This window comes from Anthonomus grandis, chromosome 12 (assembly GCF_022605725.1).
Source record: "Anthonomus grandis grandis chromosome 12, icAntGran1.3, whole genome shotgun sequence".
NCBI classification, from domain to species: domain Eukaryota; kingdom Metazoa; phylum Arthropoda; class Insecta; order Coleoptera; family Curculionidae; genus Anthonomus; species Anthonomus grandis.
This window is the reverse complement of record NC_065557.1, coordinates 13,564,857-13,586,467: the sequence shown is the minus strand read 5'-3', so window position 1 is coordinate 13,586,467 and position 21,611 is coordinate 13,564,857. Positions and strand designations below refer to the sequence as shown.

General features: G+C 30.3%; 1 protein-coding gene across 5 annotated transcripts in view; it reads right to left on the bottom strand.

Annotated features, from left to right (window-relative positions):
• Nucleotides 1-21,611, bottom strand: part of LOC126742702 (zwei Ig domain protein zig-8-like) — a 389,553-nt gene that overhangs the window by 95,137 nt on the left and 272,805 nt on the right. For all 5 annotated transcript variants that reach the window (XM_050449474.1, XM_050449476.1, XM_050449475.1 and 2 more), the window contains one exon: nucleotides 4,056-4,237. In XM_050449474.1, coding sequence (XP_050305431.1) covers nucleotides 4,056-4,237 — 182 coding nt within the window. The remainder of the gene's footprint in view (nucleotides 1-4,055; nucleotides 4,238-21,611) is intronic.

Here is a 21,611-nt window from a genome sequence, read left to right as displayed (position 1 = left end):
GCATTTATCTGTATTTAACATTAAAAATGTACTTTCCTTTAATTTATGTAATTTTGGGATTGGCTCCTTTGCTGAAATTGAGGAAGCAGCCCAGTTTAATCTGTGGTTATGTCAAAAATCATTATGTTTTATATGATTTATGTTTATTATTTTTTTTTAATATTGATCGGATGAGATTGAATTTTTTAAATTGACTTTTACTATAACAGTGTCATAATACCCAACAAAATAACTAACTCAATAGTAATTCGTCGCAATAATACAGATTTTAATTAATTTGTTTATTATTTGTTGTTAACCTACAGTGATTTTTAGCTGCTACATATTATAATGACCCGAAACTTTAAGAGTATATGATAAATTAAGGAAAAATTGCCTAAGGCATAAAAAAATAAAGTTCCCTTCGAAATAGCGTGAAAGTAAAGCCAAAAGTGAGGCTTTTAAAGATATGCAAAACGTTGACATCGCGTTCATTGAGTCATTTACATTCGCTGCTGGTGTCACAATCTTCTGATAATAAAGCTTTATGTTGAAGTTTATTTTACGCTAAAGGGAAAATGATGGTTACCTAAATACTTTTGACAAAAAATAGCGGTTTTCCTAAAAAAATTACTTTATTTTTATTATTAAATGATATTTTTTAAACTTGTTTTAAAAGCTAATTTTTTTCATAACTTCCATAAATATTTTAATATTCAAAGCAATCATCTCGTTAAATTGTCTTAAGTTATGTTGGAATTTTACGATAATTTAAAGCATCATATAAATTTTTATCGTATGATACGAAAATCTTTTCATTTTTATTAAATAATTAAATAATTTTAAATCTTTTAATATATACTATATCATGTAATGCTAAAAAAGATAATTAGGCTTTATTAGTAACTAAGATTATATATCTTAATAATAAGTAATTTATTATGCATTAAACACTCTCTTAAAATACTTCTTTCACAATAACTATATTATTTCCAGAAATTGATAAAGACTTTTGCCTTCAGTCAGTTTCTCATCTTTATAGAATATTTTAGTCCATTTTATATAAAAATTTAACCCTTTTTTATTGCTTTTATAACTTAACTAATCTTAGCACCATAAACTAACTTTTTTACCGTCTAAACTTAATTTCATTACAAGTCTAAAGCAACTAAATATAAACAAGAAAGGCTGCTTTGCCCCAATTAACAGGAAAAAAGTACTGCTTACACAACCCTTTTTAAAATTAAAACAGGCCAAAGGACGAATGAAAAGCCCCCAGTGAGCCCTGAAACGCTTAATGAAAAAAAAATCCTAAAAGGTTGCGGTTCATGAATTTTAGTTAATTAAAGACCAATGAAGAAGCTAATTTAAATATTTTTAACGTAAAATTCATTAGGAAGTTCTTTTTTGGTATACCAAAAATTAAATCGGTCTTTGACAATGGAAAGGCACTAAATTTATCGGACCAATTGGATAATAATTTTAATTATTTAGTATTTCTCTTGTGACTTAACATCGTTGTTTTTTGTCTTGGTAAAATATATATTATGAATAAGATTTTATATATAGTTATAATTACCAAACTTCTATTTTTGACACAATAAATTTTAAATATACTTGGCATCAATTGGACAGTTCTATTTATATATTAAAAATAAACCATAAGCTAAAAATTAAATAAGTAAAAGCTTCTCTTCTATTTTATTATAAAAAATTATAAAGTAAGTGCTCTGCATGATATATGTGTACATATTATACTATAATTTAATATTTAATCATTTAAATTTAACATCAATTAAATTATTAATTTATACTTTTAATCTGTATTTAAAAAAAATTCTTCAACACATCCCTTTTCCGCTGTATAACTATAAACATGGTTATAAGTCTACTTTTATAACGAAAAACAAGAAGAACAAAAACAGATATATACCCATAAATTTATAAAAGAAGAATTGACAGAAAAAGGCAAAAAATTAAATAAACAAAGAATGAAAATAAGCTAAGACTACCTACAACTTTAATATACAACTGAAAAAAAAACAAAAAATTGTTAGAGAAAAGCTAACCATTAAAGATTTAAATATTTTTATCATAATTATAATATATTAACAGGTAGTATATAGCGTGCACCGCCAAAATGTAAATAATTTATATCATTTTCATTATCGCTTCTGACTAATTCAAAGGCTCCTTTAAGAACCAAAGTTTTAAAATAACATAGAATATAGATTAAATAGCTTACTGCTAGCTCTCTGAGGCTTTATAGGCAAAATGCATTTATATCAGGAAAATTTCAATTTATTAGTAAACAAATAGATTTTTAGTCGTTAAATACATTTGTTTAAGTTGCTTCAAAAATAGACCTTTATAAACGATTTCGATACAATCCAAAAATTCTTAAACAATAAAAGTTGTTATATTAAAACATTATGAAGTTTAAAAATACATATTCTTTTAGGTGTATCAAAAACAAAGAATATATTTATTATAATGAATGATAATTATATCATATCCATTTAAATTATGCATAATTAAGGTTATAATGTAATAAGTAAATTCCAAATTCGTTGCAGCTATTAACTCAGGCAGCAAACATCTTCCAATGGATGTCTAGTATTGGTCCAAACTAAGTTGAAATGTTAGTAATGGACACTTATAGTTATGAATTTTGGGTAATCTAATCGACTTTAAAACAACTCTATTTATTGGAATTTCATTGATCTTTCGAAAGATGATTTGAAAAATATAATTAGTTGACTAGAGTTCAGTAGGCATTTTTTCTTATAAAATCATTTGACTCATATTTTTATAGATACATAAAATGTTCATTTCTAATTTTAAAAAAAATTCTATAGCTTAAAAAAAAAGGTATTAACCAAATAAAAGTAAAAAGCCATTTGACGGGTATTTAAAAAAAATGCCTACCATGTTCAGCTTTGGTCGAAATTCCGGTAAAGGGTTAATAACTCTAAAGATAAATCTATTTTGAGTCTCTTACTCTATTTCTCCTGATATCTTAATAAGATTAACAGCTAAAAGAGCACAAAAAAAATATATAGAAAATACGTAAAAAAATTGCTATTAAGTGTGTATTTTATTAAGTTTAAAGAAAAGTTAACCAAATCCAAAAGTTATACTAAATGTTGCAAAACTATTAATATATATTACATTTTATTCATATTACAAATCCTTAGACAATTTCTTTTTAAGTCGATGTTATAAATACCCAGGCTGGAGAAAAAATTATTGAGGTAAAATGATGAAAAACTCTATTGGCCTACTTCTTTAACATATCTTGGTCAAAGAGAAAATAGCTCTTTTTGACTCACCCACTCAAAATCTAAGCAAAAAAAAGCCAAAGAATCAGCTTTCACCTTGTCGCCTTAATGTTACCAGCTTGCTTTTAACGCCTACCTAAACTCTTTGAAGTTTTTTTTCTGAATATCTTACACCAAAAATGTATATCTTTAATCTTTAAATCCGTTTATCTGATAGGCAAGAAAAACTTGTTCTCTCTTAGTTCCATATTTTATTTATAGACATAACCGTATTTTTTAAACTTAGGTTGGGATTATTTCTAAAATAATCTAGACTTTAATTTTCTCTTTAAAACTATAAATATAAAAATGCATATTATTGCTTGTAATATGAAAAAAATACTTAACTTTAAAACCTATGACAATAAGAAATTTATCTGGTTGCATCATGCAGAGCGTTTTTTTGTGGTCACATTAATATTAGTTACTAGTAGTTTTTATAATCCAACGATGATTTTTTTTGTCTTGAATAAAAAAGTCGCTACTAAAATTATAAATACCTTAAAAACTAAAATAAAAATTTATATTTTGTTGAGTACTTCTTTTTATTATTTGACCCTTTAAAAATATATAATCAGAATGTGTTAATAACCTTAAGTTATCGCCTGCAGCCTGCAACCTTAACGTAGCCTTACAAAAAATACATAATAGTGCATTATTTAAAATCTCCAAAGCACTCTAAACAATAGCCCGATCCAGGTACAAGATATTAGAGACAAACATCAAACCCTATATAAAACAGGAGCCTCTACTTACCGTGCCATCACCGATATTGTTGATGACACAAGGAACAAGGGCGGTTGACCCGGTTTGTGCCGTCACAACTGTGTTATTCTCAGTGGCAAAATGAACTGGAGGACTCTCCAAGGGTGGAAACGAGGCCCCCAGCTCGTTTAAGATGTCTCCCATATCTGTCAGGTCCAGGTCGCCCCCGGAATCTGCAAAGAATAGTGCGGTGATAAATTTTTGCTCCGAACAGAAGTTATTATGGCGGTGTCATTTTTAACTAGACGTGTATTTTGAGAAGGGAAATTGTGATTTATTCATAGGGTAGTTGGGGATTAGGGTAAAGTCTTTTGCTACATTAAATATGTATTATTTAAGAGTGTTATAATAAGAAATTTACTAGCAGTCATATTTTTTTGTCCTTATTTTTGCATAACTTATATGGACAACATTTTCCAGAAAGCAATAGATATAGTTTGACCCATAGCAAGTTATACTTTATTTTAGGAATGTATAAAGCAACAAAATTTTAGTACATATGCGAACTTAACTACAAATTCTACTTATAATTTTTAGGACAGCTTACCTAAAGCTGTTTTTTTTTCTTTATAAATAAAATATAATGTTTAAATCTTGAATATTGATTAAAATGCATACATTTTTATGACTTATTTAATGGGAACTAAAAACATTTCAAGAAAATTGACCTGAGCCATAGAACTTTAAATGAGAGGGTTTTAATAAATAATTTTCTATTAATATTAATACTAGAATAACAGTAAATAAGTCAATCATTAGAAGTAGTGTTATTTGGATTTAAATTATTTTTCTTTTAAAGATATCCAAAAATCTAAATAAAAGTTATATTTATTTTTCTTCTTAAAATAATATTTATATTATCTCGGAACAGCAAATACTAGCCATATGATTTTTAACTATTAGTTTTGCATTTTTATAGTTAAAAAATCGTTGTCTGTTTTTTCTTGATATTCTTAAAACTAAAGCAGTCTTACGTTTTTTTTTAGAGTTTATTGTAATGGTTAAGAAGTTATTCATTTTTACCAGTATCTCAGAGGCTAAACAAGTTGCCTAAATTCTGTTTAGAGCAATATAAGTAGTACAAATTCACGAAAATTGCAAAGTTCTCTTGTCAAAAATAATCCAGATACAGAGAAAAACAATCAAAATAAGACACAGCATAAAATGAAGTGAGAGCAATATTAAATTAACAAAATAAATAAATAAATACCACATTTTATTAGAAAAAAAAAATACGTTTATAATAACTGTTGATTATTGCCTTTATACATACCAAAATCAATATACTGAGTTATCGCAGTGGAAAAAAAATAAAGATGGATACATGGATCAAAACAATACCAAACAATTTAAAAAAATATAATATAATAATAATATTCTTAATAATAATGGGGCAGGAAACTAGTAGTATATTATAAGTAAAAAATAAGTTCTTTGTACGAAAAAAGAAAAAAATTCAAGTCACACATTTACTAGACAGCTTTGTTTTTCTAGAAGATATTTTTTTTAATTTAAACTTAAATTTGTTCAAATTGAGGAGGTAAAATTCATCGGGAAGTAAGTTGCATTGTATTAAAAGGATCTAGTATAAAAACTTGATTCAAATAAAAGAATTAATTCGATAAAATTTGAAATTGGGGCATTGAAAATTTCATTATATTTTTTATACAGGGTGATTTTCAACCTATGCACATAAACTTGGGAAATGTTAGATGAAGATCAATAATGAGTAATATTGAGAAAAAATTGTAGTAAAATATTTTTGGTTTCTGAAATAAAGTTAAACAAATGTCAACAGAACGTGTACCAGACGAACTTATTTTGTTTATTAATAACTGATAGTAAACAAGTCATACTGTTTGGAATTTGTTGTTTGAAATTTTTAGCAGTACTTAGTCTGTTGGTTGCTGTGATCGTTTTCGATCGTTATTTTCACACGAACAAAATAAAAGCGTCAAATGTAATGGCGCACATTTTTACAAACGAAACACTTGTCGACATGGTTTTGATTTACGGAGAAACGCATCAGAAGGCAGTGGCAGTAGCTGATCTGTATGCCCAAAGATTTCCCCGAAGATATCACCCGAGACGTGGGGCTTTCTTACGTGCGGTAGAGAAACTGGCAATTTGCGGCCGCGGCCTGGACAAGATGGAGGAGCTATTAGACCTAGGCACATTCTAAATCTGGAGGAGGATATTTTAGAAGTTATCGAAGAACAACCTGGAATTAGCACTAGGATAATTGCAGCGCGATTTGGAACATCGCAATCTACAAGTTGGCAAATTTTAAGGCACGAGTTGCTGTACCCGTTTCATGTGCAGAGGGTACAAACCCTACTTCCAAGAGATTTGCCGCTTCGAGTACACTTTTGTGAGTGGTTGTTGCATCACCAGCAGTTAAGCCGAAACTTTACCATGAACATTTTAGTTACGGATGAGGCAAATTTTACGCACAATGGAATTTTCAACTTTCATAACACTCATTACTGGGCTTTGGAAAATCCGCATATTACACGGAGAACATACTTTCAACAATGTTTTTCTGTAAATGTAAGGGCTGGAATTCTGAACGGGATGCTCATTAAACCTTTTGTTTTGGAAAATCGTTTGACTGGTGCTCGGTATATAAAATTTTTTGCGCAACAATTTACCAGTGCTCCTTGAAAATGTGAATCTCAATGTTACGGCAGAATATGTGGTTTCTTCATGATGGTGCTACACCACATTTTTCACGACCAGTGCGACAACATTTAGATCATTATTAGTGTGTTTCCCAGACGATGGATAGGCCGTGATGGTCCAGTTGGGTGGCCCCCTCGCTCGCCTGACCTTAATTTATTAGACTTTTATTTGTGAGGTCATATGAAAACAATAGTGTATGTAAACGAAGTTGATACTGAGCAAGAGCTACGACATCGCATAAACGCTGCCAGTGACGCAATTCGCATACAGCCTGCTTTGGCCCGTGCATGTACGTCTTCATGGATTCGAAGAGCTCAAGTCTGTATCGAAAATAATGAAAACAACTTCGAACAGTTGCTTTAAATTAGTTTAAATTTAACACGTTAAAAAATACACGTTTTTTATAAAAAAAAATATGGATATCTCCAAAACTAAAAATATTTTACTACATTTTTTTTCATTATGACTTATTATTACTCATCAGCTATCATTTCCCAAGTTTATGCACATAGGTTGAAAATCACCCTGTATTTACAAAATTACGTATTATAAAAATATTGCGTAAAATAATAAAATTATGATAATGATTATTTATAAGATTGTGTGTCAAATTAGGTAAGTGATTATATCCCAAGTTTCAAGAGTTTCAATTATATCCCACATGGAATAAACATTTTAAATCAATAGTTTACTGAGAAATATGATCACAATTCTTTAGATCAAAAATAAGATGAGCGCAAGAATTTTGCATTACTTGTATCATATTTTTGTGAATAATATCAATGCAACGAAAATAAATAAAATTACAATAAATGAAGATTAAAAGAAAAAATTTAAAGTTTAAAAAGTGTCTATTGTAAAAAGAATCTTTAGACTAGAAAACGCCTTACACCTTGACATTTCTACATCTGAACTAAAATGTAACTGAGAGTCAATAGCAAAATAAATCAAGATTACTCCCTAGTTTTATAAAAGGCAATTTATTATTATTTACGGAAACATTCATATTTGATTTTACTAATTTTACTGTATTCTTGCTACCAAAGACTATCACGTTTAATTTTTTCAAATTAAGATTAAGGTTATGTTCGAATAAGAGCGTTTTAAATCATCATTTAAAGCAACAAAAGCAACGTTAGGTTTAGTAGGCTCAAAATAGATATAAATCTGCGTATCATCAGCATGAACCATTACATGACATTTTTTTAAAGGTAACAAAATATCAGTAATAAAACGCAAGGTTATGAATATGGATCCTTGTGATACACCAGGTAGTATAGCTAGCTACTTTCTCAGAATATAATTTATGGTAGCGAATTTTAATTACTTAATGGATAAATATGAATTAACAAAAAAATCTGGTTCTTCACAAAACCCAAGATATTTAAGTTAAGAAACTAAAAGCCTATGGTTTATGATATTAAATGCTTTCAAATAGCTCCCTAGCACTATGACATAGCCACGTTTTCAAAAATATTATTAGTTACTTTATCAAGCGCTATAGATGTTGTTGGGGCTCACTTGCGGCAGGGTGCCTGAGACATCCCCAATGGTGGAAATTAAACTAAAGGCTCAATTTTACAACCTTTAATTGAAACTTAAAATGCCTAAACGAAGTTCATTACTTATTATATAAAACTCTGAGATTATACAAAAGGAAAGAAGCGACTCTCTCCCTCTCGCGGGGCCGTTGCACACGCAAACAGACGTTTACCACCACCACTACTACTAGCGCACATAATCGATATATATCTGTCTCTTTTGGTTACACAGGAATATCGGAATGGATTTACATAACGTGGCTCGATTATAGTTTAAAGCAAGAGAGAGATGGACGGGCGAAATAACAGGTTTAAAACAGAGGCGCGTAACATAATACAGAGGCGTAACATAAAATCATTCATACCGCCGCCCTTGAAAGTACTGCGGTAACTTTCAATAAACTTAAGATTAAAATACACTTAAATCGTATAAAAAATATAAATCTTAAATTTCAATATAAATGGTAAACCTGAAACACTTAAGATTAAAATAACAAACCTTAAGTTAACAAAGTTGGTTTAAATTTAAGTCACCTTTAAATGGAAATGGCCTAAAGTCCTTAAAATATTCATAAAAAGAAAAGGATTTACTCTAGGTTTACTGTATAAACGCATTACAGAGTTATAGATTAAATATCATCATTAATTGGAAGTATACAGACTTTCACGACACTTCTTTTTAAAATGTTCCCATTGGATGTACGCACACTAACCACACGGATGTTGCCGTCCTTTCCAGGATGCGTAGCAACGATTCTTCCGGTACTCCATTTGGATGGGGGACTGTTCTCATCCTTCAGCAATACCAAGGATCCAAGAAGATTCTGGTCTGGAGTCTTGAACTGCCATTTGGATCGTTCGTGAAGTGTATGAAGGTACTGCTCAGACCACTTTAGCCAAAAGTGTTGAACCATAGACTGCAGCATTTCATATCTGGTCAACCTGTTTGCTGCTGTTTGTTGAAGATCTACGTCGGGAATGAGGTTTAATGGATGCCCAACGAGGAAATGTCCGGAAGTTAGGGTTTCAAAATCATGGGAGTCATTACTGATAGGTAAGAGAGGACGTGAGTTTAATATCGCCTCCACTTGAACCATAAACGTATAAAATTCTTCATATGTTAAAGGATTTTTATCAGACAGTACCCGTCGTAAATGGTATTTAAAAGATTTAACTACACCCTCCCACAAACCTCCAAAATGAGGAGACCTCGCGGGATTGTAGTGAAATTGAATCATATTTGCCACGAAATAGGATTGAAATTCAGAGGTTTCATATATTTTATATATCTCGCGTAGCTCGCTGTCCGCTCCAACAAAATTTGTGCTATTGTCACAATATATATGTTGGCATAGGCCACGTCTTGACACAAACCTTTTAAGCATCGACAAGAAACCTTTGGAAGTTAGATCGGTTACCAGCTCTAAATGTACCGCCTTGGTGGCTAAGCACACAAATACACAGAGGTAAGCTTTAATAAATTTTTTATTTCTTATTTTGGAATTCTTGATTAAGAAAAACCCTGCATAATCTATGCCAGTATGAAGGAAAGGTCTAGATGGATTCACTCGAGGTTTAGGCAAGTCGCCCATAAGAGTTGATAAAGACTTAGGGTTTGCCTTGTAGCAAGCTACACATTTGCGAATAACAGCCTTAACTGAGGATTTGCCATGTATAGGCCAGAAATTTTGCCTTACAAAAGACAAAGTGGATTGAGTTCCGGAGTGGAAATTCCTTTGATGTTCATGAGATATGACAAGACTGGTAAAAGGATGACCTTGTGGCAAAAGTATAGGGTGTTTGGCTTGATAGTCAAGCCTTGAATTTTCAAGTCGTCCACCAACTCGTAAGACTCCTCTGTTGTCAACAAACGGATTTAAAGACCTTAAATTACCTTGTTTCTTTAATCCATGTGTAGATTGGAGATCTTTAAAGTCGCTAGAAAAACATTCATTTTGGATTATTTTTACCATGCATGTCAATGCATTTTCACGCTCAAGGGGTGTTAAATTCCCACCTTGACGTGATGATTTGGGTGCTCTTGAATTATGAATAAATCTGAGACAATAAGCTATGACATTAGTAAGCTTAACATAATTGGAAAATTTATAAAAAATGGGATTTGGAGTAATATTACTTGAAGCAAGAAATATAGATTTTGGATTTAATTCCAAAACTTCAGGATTGAACTTTCCTTTATGATAATTTGAAATATGATTTTCATTGGTCCAGCTTTCTAAGGGTTTTGAAAGGAATAGTGGTCCGTGCCACCATAAACGAGAAGTTTTTAAATCTTGGGGATTAATACCACGCGAAATAATATCGGCTGGATTTTCAGCAGATGCTATATGGTACCAGTTGTTGGTGTCAGTTAGTTGCTGTATTTGAGAAACTCTATTGCATACGTAAGTTTTTAGCTGGCGTGGCTCTAAAGAAAGCCAACAAAGGACAATGGTTGAATCTGTGTAATAATTTATCTTAAATGGATGTAAGTTTAGAGCAGTTAGAGTTTTTGTCATTAGTCGAGAAAGAACTAAAGCGCCACAAAGCTCAAGGTGTGGCAAAGTTACAGCCTTTAAGGGAGCTACTCGGCTTTTGGCACATAAAAGGTTAACAGCAATATTACCGAAGCAATCAATTGATCGTACGTATATAGACGCACCAAAAGCATTGATGGATGAATCACTAAAACCGTGGAGTTCAAAAAAAATTGGGTTTTTAATCGTTACTTGTCGGGAAAATTTAAAATAATCAACAAGAGATAAATGATATATAAAATTATTCCAGGTTCTAAAAATGTCCATGGGAACTGGTTCGTCCCAATCTATTTTCAATAGCCATAATTTTTGTAAAAGGATTTTGACCTGTACTATCATGGGACCTAGAAGGCCCAAAGGGTCAAAAATTTGGGATATAAGCGAGAGTATAGTTCTCTTAGTTACAAACTGCGAAGTTGATTTAATGGTTGAAGTATATATAAATAAATCTTGGTTTGAATTCCAGGAAATACCTAAGGTTTTCGTACTCTGGGAGTCATCGTTTAAAATGTAATTAGAATCACTAGAGATTTCAGGAATTAAATCAAATAGTACTTCAGGGTCATTTGACTGAAACTTTCTCAGTTCAAGCCCATAAGGTTTAAGTACATTGACCAGATTTTTTCTAAGGTTGATAAGCTCTTTTTTCGTAGCACATCCTGTTAAAATGTCGTCGACAAAGCAATTGAACATAAGTACATGGCTTTCAAGAGGGTAATCGTTTACACATTGGTTAGCAATTTCCTTTACACACCGAGTGGCTAAAAAAGATGAACTGGACATTCCATATGTGATGGTGTTGAGTTCAAAGTGTTGAATTTCTTGATTTGGGTTATCCCGCCATATTATGCGCTGTAGGCTACGCTGACTGGGATCTACTAGGAATTGCCTGTACATTTTTGCTATGTCTCCTGTTAAGACATAATTATGTTTTCGGAAATTTAAGAGGATAGAAAAAAGATCATTTTGGATATTGGGACCCACCTTAAGAGTGTCATTAAGAGATATGCCAGTACTCGAGGTACAAGAAGCATCAAAAACGACTCTTAGGCGTGTTGTGGTACTATTCAGTTTTTCCACGCAATGATGGGGAAGATAGTAGATGGGATATGTAGAAGATATGGATTTATCGGGATCTATTTTGGACATATGTCCTAGATGCAAATATTCTTTAATGAATTTAGAATAGGATTCTTTAATTTCAGGGTTTTTATTAAATTTTATTTCCAAAGACTGGAAACGTTTTAAAGATGATTTCAGGGAATCGCCTAGTTCAAAAACAGTGGGTTTGATCGGAAGTTTAACTATGAAACGGCCTGTTGAATCACGAACAACAGTATTCTTGAAATGCTCTTCGCATTCAAGCTCCTCTTTGGAAAGTTTTTGTGGATATTGCTCTGTGGTTTCTTCGATTGACCAAAATTTTTCCAGACTATTTTGAAGATCGCTAGTGCAAAAAAATGATTGAGATTTGGCTTGGGATGTAGCTAACAAGGATATTGGACCACTTATCACCCATCCAAGCTTGGTTTCTTGAAGAATAGGATTGCCTTTGCCTGTTTTAATTTGATTAGGACCAAGAATTTCATAGAATAATCCTGCACCTATCAGGATATCGATTTCTGATGGTGTATGGAAAGATGTATCAGCAAAGGGCAGATTATTTGGAAATTTAATGTTAGAAATATCAAGAGGAAATTGAGGCGTCAGCTCAGTAATTGCATTAATGACTAATGCAGGCAGGTTTAGTGAGTAATTGCTTACACTGGACTTAACATGTAACTGAGTACGCTTGTTGAGATTTGTCACATCTGGACCTATGCCCGAGATTGACATATTTACAGAGGTATAGGGTAAATCAAGTTTTTTAAACAATTTTTCACTAATGAAATTTGATTGACTGCCATTATCCAGAACAGCCTTGCAAAGAATAGGTAGCTTATTTTTGTCATAAACATATATTAATGCTGTAGACAGTAATACAAATGAATTAGGGTTTTGATTAGTACAGTGTAAGTTTTGAGTATTTTCACTCATATTAGGTATATGTGAGTAAGTGGGTTCATTCGAGTGAATAAGATTTGATTGAGGCTGTGCATTCTGCAAAAATGACTCGTTATTTGGGGTATAATAATTACTTGGAGTTAAAAGTGTAGTCGGGTGGTTGGCATTTCGATTGGCATTTTCGCCTTGGGCTAAGCTTTTATGATTATTTTGGTTTGTCGAGTTGGGTTTAGGTTGTATCATCGGGATGGCACGATGCGATGATTGGTTAGGTTGCTTGTCTCTGTCCTGAAATAAGTGGGATTGATAAGAAGATTTGCGATGGCTAAAATTTGAATTTGAGATATTAGAATCGTTGTGTAAAAGTGTGTGGTGTTTACCTTGACACCTTCGGCAAGTATGAGCAGATTTACATTCTCCATTTCGATGTCCATGTCGTAAACAATTTGTACATAAACTTGCCTTTTTTGCCTCAAAGAATTTACCTGAGATAGGCAAATCATGAAATTTCCTGCATGAATAAATAAAGTGATTATCATTACACATGGGACAAGATGGAATAGAATTCTGGGAAATGAAAGATTTTCGCTCATAAGTTTTTTCAAATTTACCATATTGTTTTTTGGTATTTAATTTAAAATCTAAAGATTCTAAAAATCGACAATGTTGTGATAAAAAACTTACAAAGTCCTGAGTTGTTGGTTTATCAATACTTTTGGAAAGGGATTCCCACTCCTTTCGGGTTTTAAAATCTAGCTTAGAACTTAAAAGATGAATAATAAGTGTGCACCATTTATCTACAGGCTCATTTAAATTTTCGAGAGATTTAAAATGGATTTGAAATGTATCTAGAAATTTCCTCAGTTGAGTATAGGATTCATCTTTTATTATGGGTAAATCAAATATACATTTCACATGAGAATGAATAATAGCTTTTAGATTTTCATATCGTTCCTTTAAGAGGGACCATGCAGTGTTATAACTATTTTCAGTTGTAGATAGAGAGTTTATAATTTGAGCGGCTTCACCCTGTAGGGTAGATTGTAAATAGTAGAATTTTTCTACATTATTTATTTGCACATTTTTGTCAATAAGGGAGACAAATGTATCTCTAAAATGAGTCCAAGTTTCATATGAACCATCAAATTTGGGTAGAGGTATAGGTGGCAAACGAGGACCATATTGCCCACCCGATTGGAAGAAAGGTAAGTTTGTGTGTTGAGAGTTCGCCACTAAATTAGTGCTTTCAGTGGTAGGTGGTACATTTAAAGCATTTATTTTTTCCAAAATTAATTTCGCATTAGAAATATTAGTGTAAAACAGATTTATTTGATTTGTTAAAGCGTCACGGCGACTAATTAGATTATTATAAATAATAATTTGCTCGTCCTCTTGAGGTTGGACAGATTGTTCGACATTACTAGGAATGTCTGCGTTAGATTTGCTACTTCGCTTAGTTTTAGGCATCTTGGAGGTTTGTGGGGTACAGTGTACACAAAAAATAAACACAAATAATATTTATTTAGATAGGTAGTTTTTGCTTTAAATAAAGCTTAGGTTAAATATGCATGAATACCATAAAAATGGCGAGTAAATGGTGACTAAAGTCGAAACGAATAAATAGGTTTAATAGAATATAATTTACGTATAAGTACGTTTAGGTTAGTAAAGTAAACAAACACCAATTTAGATGAAAACTGGCATAATATGCAATAAAATGGTTCAATTGGCATAAATATTAACTTAAAATGGATTAGGATGATAAAATGGATCGGACTAACCTCGTTTTACTGCTTCCGTCAGACAAAAAATTCAATTTCGTCATGTAAACAAACTATTGCGTCATGCCAATGGGTGCGCCGGCTGCAGCGGCCGCTGGGAGTCGTACGGTCGCCATTTTTGGACGTATACAAACGTTTGGGTTTCTTGGGTTTTGCTGCGAAGGACCATAAATTCAGCTATCCGGCTCGAAGGACCAACTTCTGTTGGGGCTCACTTGCGGCAGGGTGCCTGAGACATCCCCAATGGTGGAAATTAAACTAAAGGCTCAATTTTACAACCTTTAATTGAAACTTAAAATGCCTAAACGAAGTTCATTACTTATTATATAAAACTCTGAGATTATACAAAAGGAAAGAAGCGACTCTCTCCCTCTCGCGGGGCCGTTGCACACGCAAACAGACGTTTACCACCACCACTACTACTAGCGCACATAATCGATATATATCTGTCTCTTTTGGTTACACAGGAATATCGGAATGGATTTACATAACGTGGCTCGATTATAGTTTAAAGCAAGAGAGAGATGGACGGGCGAAATAACAGGTTTAAAACAGAGGCGCGTAACATAATACAGAGGCGTAACATAAAATCATTCAGATGTATTTAATGAGGTTTTGAATCAGCTCTATAAATTTGTTAACAAATGTTTAGATAGGAAATGGTCATAAATTTGCTCCTACATAATCCTTTCAAGTATTTGAGAAGCTGTAGGTAGAATAGTTATGATAGACAGAGCAGAAAATTCATTTGAATTTGCAAGTTTAACTAAAAGTAAAAATTCACTTTATTAATAAAATCATTCTTAACAATTTGAAAAAACTAAGCAAAATAAATGTCAATTGCATTAGGATCAGATATATCAAGTAATACATTATTTTTTGCGGTGTCAGAAGAATGTATGTACATCTAAATTTCGAAAAGTTGACCAAGTTCTATGTCTATTATTTTAAAAAGTAACAAAATTTAAATACCTAGCGAGTCAGTAACACAAAGATTTCTAAACTGTTTATAATTATTCCAAACACGTACATTTTTTATCGATTTAAATGTTTGACACTGCTGAGCATGTTTAGATTAGGTGTTAGCCACTCAGATTTTGGTTTAGTAATTTTTTGTGTCTTTATTGGAGCATTCTTATTAACTAGTGTAATAATGCAGCTATTTGAAATATTAATTTTAATGTCTACGGTATTTTCTTTTCTAATGGGATGCCCGTCTAAAGAGTTTTAATAAAATAAGTCAGTAAGAAAATCTTAATAACTACACGTATTAAAGCAAAAATATGTTAAAATTTTTAAGAAAACTTTAATTTTGGTAGTACATATTTCACAGTATATTAACTTATGATCAGAAATTAGCTCTGCATTTATTGTACCGTAATCCGAGTTTGACGAGTGACTAAATAGAAGTTGTTTTGTTGGATTAAAAAGAATTTTATAACAGCACGTATAAGTGTAGCAATAACATACCATCGGTACAGCTTATAAAACCTTAGACCTGAATAATGTTATGCTTACAGAAGTTTTATTCAAACAAAAAAATTTAACCTGCCAATATAGTATCCCTAATAGTAATATTAAAATAGAAAAAAAATTAAATAAAATTTAGGAAGAGAAGAAAAGGACACTTCTAATAATAAATATTCTAAATAAGAGCTTATATTCTTACGCTGCACCAGGAAGGTACAGAAGTTGGTAAATCAGATTAATTTGATTGATTTTGTAAACTTTTTAACAGTATAATTGTTCGCACAATACACCAAACCACCAGTCCAGTCAGAATTACCATAAATCGATCTTTCCCTTTTAAAAATGCGTAAATTATTCGATCTTAACAGTTCCGCTACTAAAATTTTACTGTTCTTAAGTTTCTTTTTCCTAAAATATACATGGTTGCAAGACTATTGTTGAAAAAAAAGCAATTACTAGAGGCCTAGACTGGAATATTTGTATTATTTTTACTTAAGCGGTAGCAACAACTTATGATATTTTTTGAGAAATTTACAGATTATTTTTAATTCTTTTAACATATAATTGTAAATGTTACTATTATTAAATTCCTCATTTAAGCTATGAAGAATAAATTAATGTTTATTTAATTTAAATTTAATGCTGTCAATATGGCGCCTAAAATTATGTCATATTTCTTTCTTAACTTTAATAGGTCTTCAAGGAGTCAATAATTTTTTTCGAGTAGATTGAATATTGTCAAAAGGTCATGATCCTTATTACTTGAAGTGCTATTATATGGCTCACCTCGCTGTATACGTTGGGACTTAAATTTTGGACCATCTATTACCTTAGCAAATTAGGCCCCCATATCTTTTACTTAAGCTTTTAAACTCGATATAGTGATTATTGATTTGATGGAATTTTTATACAATTCCCCTTCCTGCTTAATTAGCAGGCTTAGCATAATACTTATCGACTTGATTCTCTAAGAGGCTTGGCTTCTATGAGATTAAGAAATAATGAAGACTATACTGGTAGAAATATTGGTAACAATATTACTAGTAATGTTATGTAGATTTTACATAAAATCTAACTAAATATAATTTCTTAATTTGCATAAAAAATATAAAATGTGAAGATAAGTTTTTCCACATAAAAGAGACATTGAATAGTAATCAATTTATTTCTTTGTTTTGCATAACCTTTTTGGGCAATATTATTCAGAAAATAATAAGTATAGTTTGACTTATAGTTATACGTAATTATAGTTATACCACTTATAGTAGACTTATGTTATAGAAATGTATAATTTATTTGTAATTTCGCTTGACGTTTTTTTTTCACCAAGTTACAGTAATGTCTTGTAGTTCCAGTAAAATTTTTTTTTTAAGTCAGACCGATATATGAACTAAAACTGAACATATAAGTTCTGAAAATTGACTTTTTCTTTTATACATAATTTTAAAAATTAAGAAATAAAACGTTTCTAGCACATGGTTTTTGTCATATTTTAACGAAAAATATAGCATGTTCAAATATTATTTAAAATGTACCAATTTTGGAATCTTTTAAATAGGAAATACAAATATTAATTTATAAAAAAAATTGCTAGAAAAAAAATTGACCAAAACAACAAAAACTGTGTTTTTTCTTAAAGAACATATTAAAGAATATAAATAGAAAAGCTTTTTCTACATGAATATTAATAAAAATAGTCTTTAAATTAGTAAAATGCTGTTATATTTTTCTAAACTTTTTTATTTTGTAGTTTGATGACCAATTAATAATGGTGAGGTAAATAATTTATTTTTAGATTTTTATAATTTATTATTGTGTCATGTACCATTTAAAAAAAAGTTAGTAAAATTATTAGCGTCAAAAAATATAGGATGCTTTTTCTAAAAAAGACAAAGTTAGGATCTCCCAAGTTACTCCTAAATTACGCCTCTGTTTTTTTTAACACGCTATTAAATTGTTCGTAGGAATATCTAATAAAAGCAATTTCTTTCTTATTATAGCCCACTGAAAAAAAAAATTAATTTAATACTTAAAAAAATATGATTTTATCATATAATTTAAAAGCAAACCGAATTCCGTGTGGCTTAGCGAAAACCGCATAATTCTACTATTTAAATTAATACAAATACCCTATAAAACAACCAAAATAAGACGTATAAAGTGGATGCAATATTAATTAGCAGACATTGCATAATTCTTACAGACACGATTATGTAAGAGGTAAAATACGGCTGGACTCTTATTAAATTAGGACATGAATCGGAAATGATGCACTTGTAGAAATAATGGAAGAACATAAAGAATTAACTAAGTTTTCCTATATAAAAATATGTCCAACTGACAAAGAGACAATGACTAGATTTTATGGATTTTAATTTTATCTATAAATGAGGTTGTATAAATTGTTGGACATATTATTGTTGGCATAAGAAATTAAGAGTTACTTAATAAATGCGCAGCTAATATTATCATGATCTTTCAATGAAATTTGGTATTTTCATAAAACAGAAACCTGGTTAGAGCTTGTCTATTTAGGAATAAATTAAACTCGTGATGTACCATTAGTCGTCCTCTCATAAAAGGAAATTCTATTTGAGTTTTACGATTGCCCGCACATGTTTCGAATATCAAATGCAATTTATGTTTTGCTCTAGAATTCGTTTGGTTTACGGATTAGCAAGTTATTAACGAAAATTCAATTTTACTATTGTTGAATTGAACATGTGCAGAATACCGTCATATAGGCAATATTAATAGACAATAAACACATGAAATGATTATATGGTTATTTTTGTAAATATCTGAAGTAATCATTACGGCATATCGAGAAATAATCTAATAGCAGGAATAAGAGTTACGCACTTGAATCGTGCTCCACGCCTATTTGACTAGCACTTGATGCTTTTCTCTGGGAAAAATATTTTCCAGCGACTCTTGAAGGCTGTATTTAGTATAACTATACCTATTAAACTAATTTCTTCTAAAGATTCAAAAGACCGCTTGTACATCCTAAACTATAGTAATATATTTAGCATAACCCTTAGAGAAATGATTAGTTAGTTTTCCACATACTCGTAATTAATTGGTTAAGGGTGATTTGACCAATTTTGAAGTTCAATCGTTAATACTATTATACTTATTCTTTCTAAATACTTAAAAGATCTCTTGATCTAACTAATTATTGATTATATTAACAGACTATTAGTTAATTTTTCAGTTTAAAATTGAAAACTTTTAGATATAACTCCTTTGGTCTAGATATAACTTCGAAGTACGAACCCCATTACCAAATTGCCAATAATAAGATAATCAACCTTTTAATGAAATAAATCAAAAAAATTATAAAAACATATTTTTTTTAACTTTTGGGAAAAATAACTAATACATCGGTTCAAAAAATATGGAAGCTATGCATAAAGACTTTGGTAAGCTTAGGGCTTTACATTTACATAAATAAAATCAACCAGGATTAATTCAAAAATATCGCATTAAATAACGAATGTATCAGCAAAGTTAAAAACCATTATAAATACTTTAAATATTATGTTTAATTCTGCACAATAACTGTTAAGATAATTCTTTAAAACCATCATAGTAAGTCAGTGCTATCTGAATCAAAGGAAAAGCAATGTATTAAAAATAAAAAGAAAGGCAAAAGTTTTATATTCTAAGTTTATTCTAGCTCTATTCTGTGACTGATAGAATTAAAGGCTTTTAACAAGTCGCAAAAAACCGCAGTAGTTTCAATTTTCATCATTATTCAATCTTAAATAAAATATTTTAGTAAAATTAAATAAGGATGTTGTACTTTTAATTATGTGAATTGCAGTTAGTTTATTGCACGTAATCTTTGTGTTTAATAAAAATTATGTGAAAAAGTTAAAATTACAAAAAAAAAGCAAAACTATTTGATAAATTTGGCGCCATATATTTTCCTTTCTGTTAGTTGTATAGATTCGCTGTAAAGTGTCCAAAACTTAATTATTCTAATTTTCTGTTTCATACATTTTTTTTCAACACACTTTTTACTTAGATAACTTAAATTAGTTCTTAAAAAATAGTAAGAATAGGGCGAAACATATTTTCATTTCAAAGCTTTTCTTAAAAATAGGCAAACTATGAAATTATAAAACAATAATATCTAATTTCTTTTAGAAGCAGCTTGCTTACATCAGGTGCTATTAAAATCAATAGCAACTAGATTATTTCAAACAATATTGAAAATCCTTTAAAAAGGCGATTAAAAAATCTAATAAAGATATTGTTACCATAAGTTAATATGGACTGTGCATGCCCAATGAACTACATAAATAATTTTCTGAATAAAGAGAATAATTGAACTTTAAATACTGATTATTACATAAACAGGGATTCGTTTCATGTTATCATATATTTGAAAAGAAAAACACATCCTCAATAAAAGTAACGTAAATTTTAACAATGGATAAAATCCTTTTAGCAGATTGCCAAGGTCTGGTTTATCCTTGCCGTTTCCCTCATGTTTTCTTCTACTTTGTATAAAATGGTTTTAAGAAAGCATGGTCTTGAAAATGCATTTTCTGCTTTAAAATGATCAACGGTTTTACCTTGAATAAAGCCGGAAGGTTTCTGTTTATTTTAAAATTAAGGTTGAATATTTCAAGGAAAACAGATAAGTCTAGTTTTCCTTTTTTTAATATTAGAATTTGCCTAACATAAGCTTTACATAATCATCCTGTTAGGAAGACGTTCAAAATCAATTAATGCTCATGTTAATCATGCCCTAATAAATCACACTGCTCTATAATAGAGTGGCTTATTATGGCAAAGATAATTAATACGTAATTACATTCCTTGATATTAGCCTTATTGTATAGTGTATTGTTAATTGTGTTGACTGAAGTCGTGAAGTTGATACATGCTTAACACATCAAAGCAGTCAGTTAATGTAAGTGACACTAGATTTAATTGCTGCTACTTTAATGTAACAAGCAAGCCTTAAATCAACTAAAACTCATTATTATAAAAAAGATGCTTTTAAGCTATTTACTTATTCAACGAGGCTGCTTATAGAAAAAACTTATCCACATTTTTTACAAAGTGAAAATAAACAACATCCGCGTAATTTAACTTTTTTTACTTTATGCAAGAGAAAAGCGCTCTAATGTTACATGTGTTCCTTTTATGGTCTTTATTATATTTTTTTTTAATAAATAAAAGTTAAAGCTAGAAGCTTCGCTTTTATTTTTTTTTAACATCAAAGGAGCGTGTACGTAAAATATGAAGGATTTGTTGATATGCAGAAATTAAACTTTATTCAATATTTTTACAGTTTTCTTGCTCTGATATTCTTCCTTATTGGCATAATATATTGTTGAACTATATAAATATACCAGATCAACAGACATCTTTGAATAGCAAACTGTGATCGTACTTATAAGCTTAAGAAAACATTATATATATTTCATTTATATATTTACTATAAATATCGGATTAAATGTCGGCGTGATATATGTTGAGGAATTTGAAATGAGGTTATTGTCGCTTACGTTT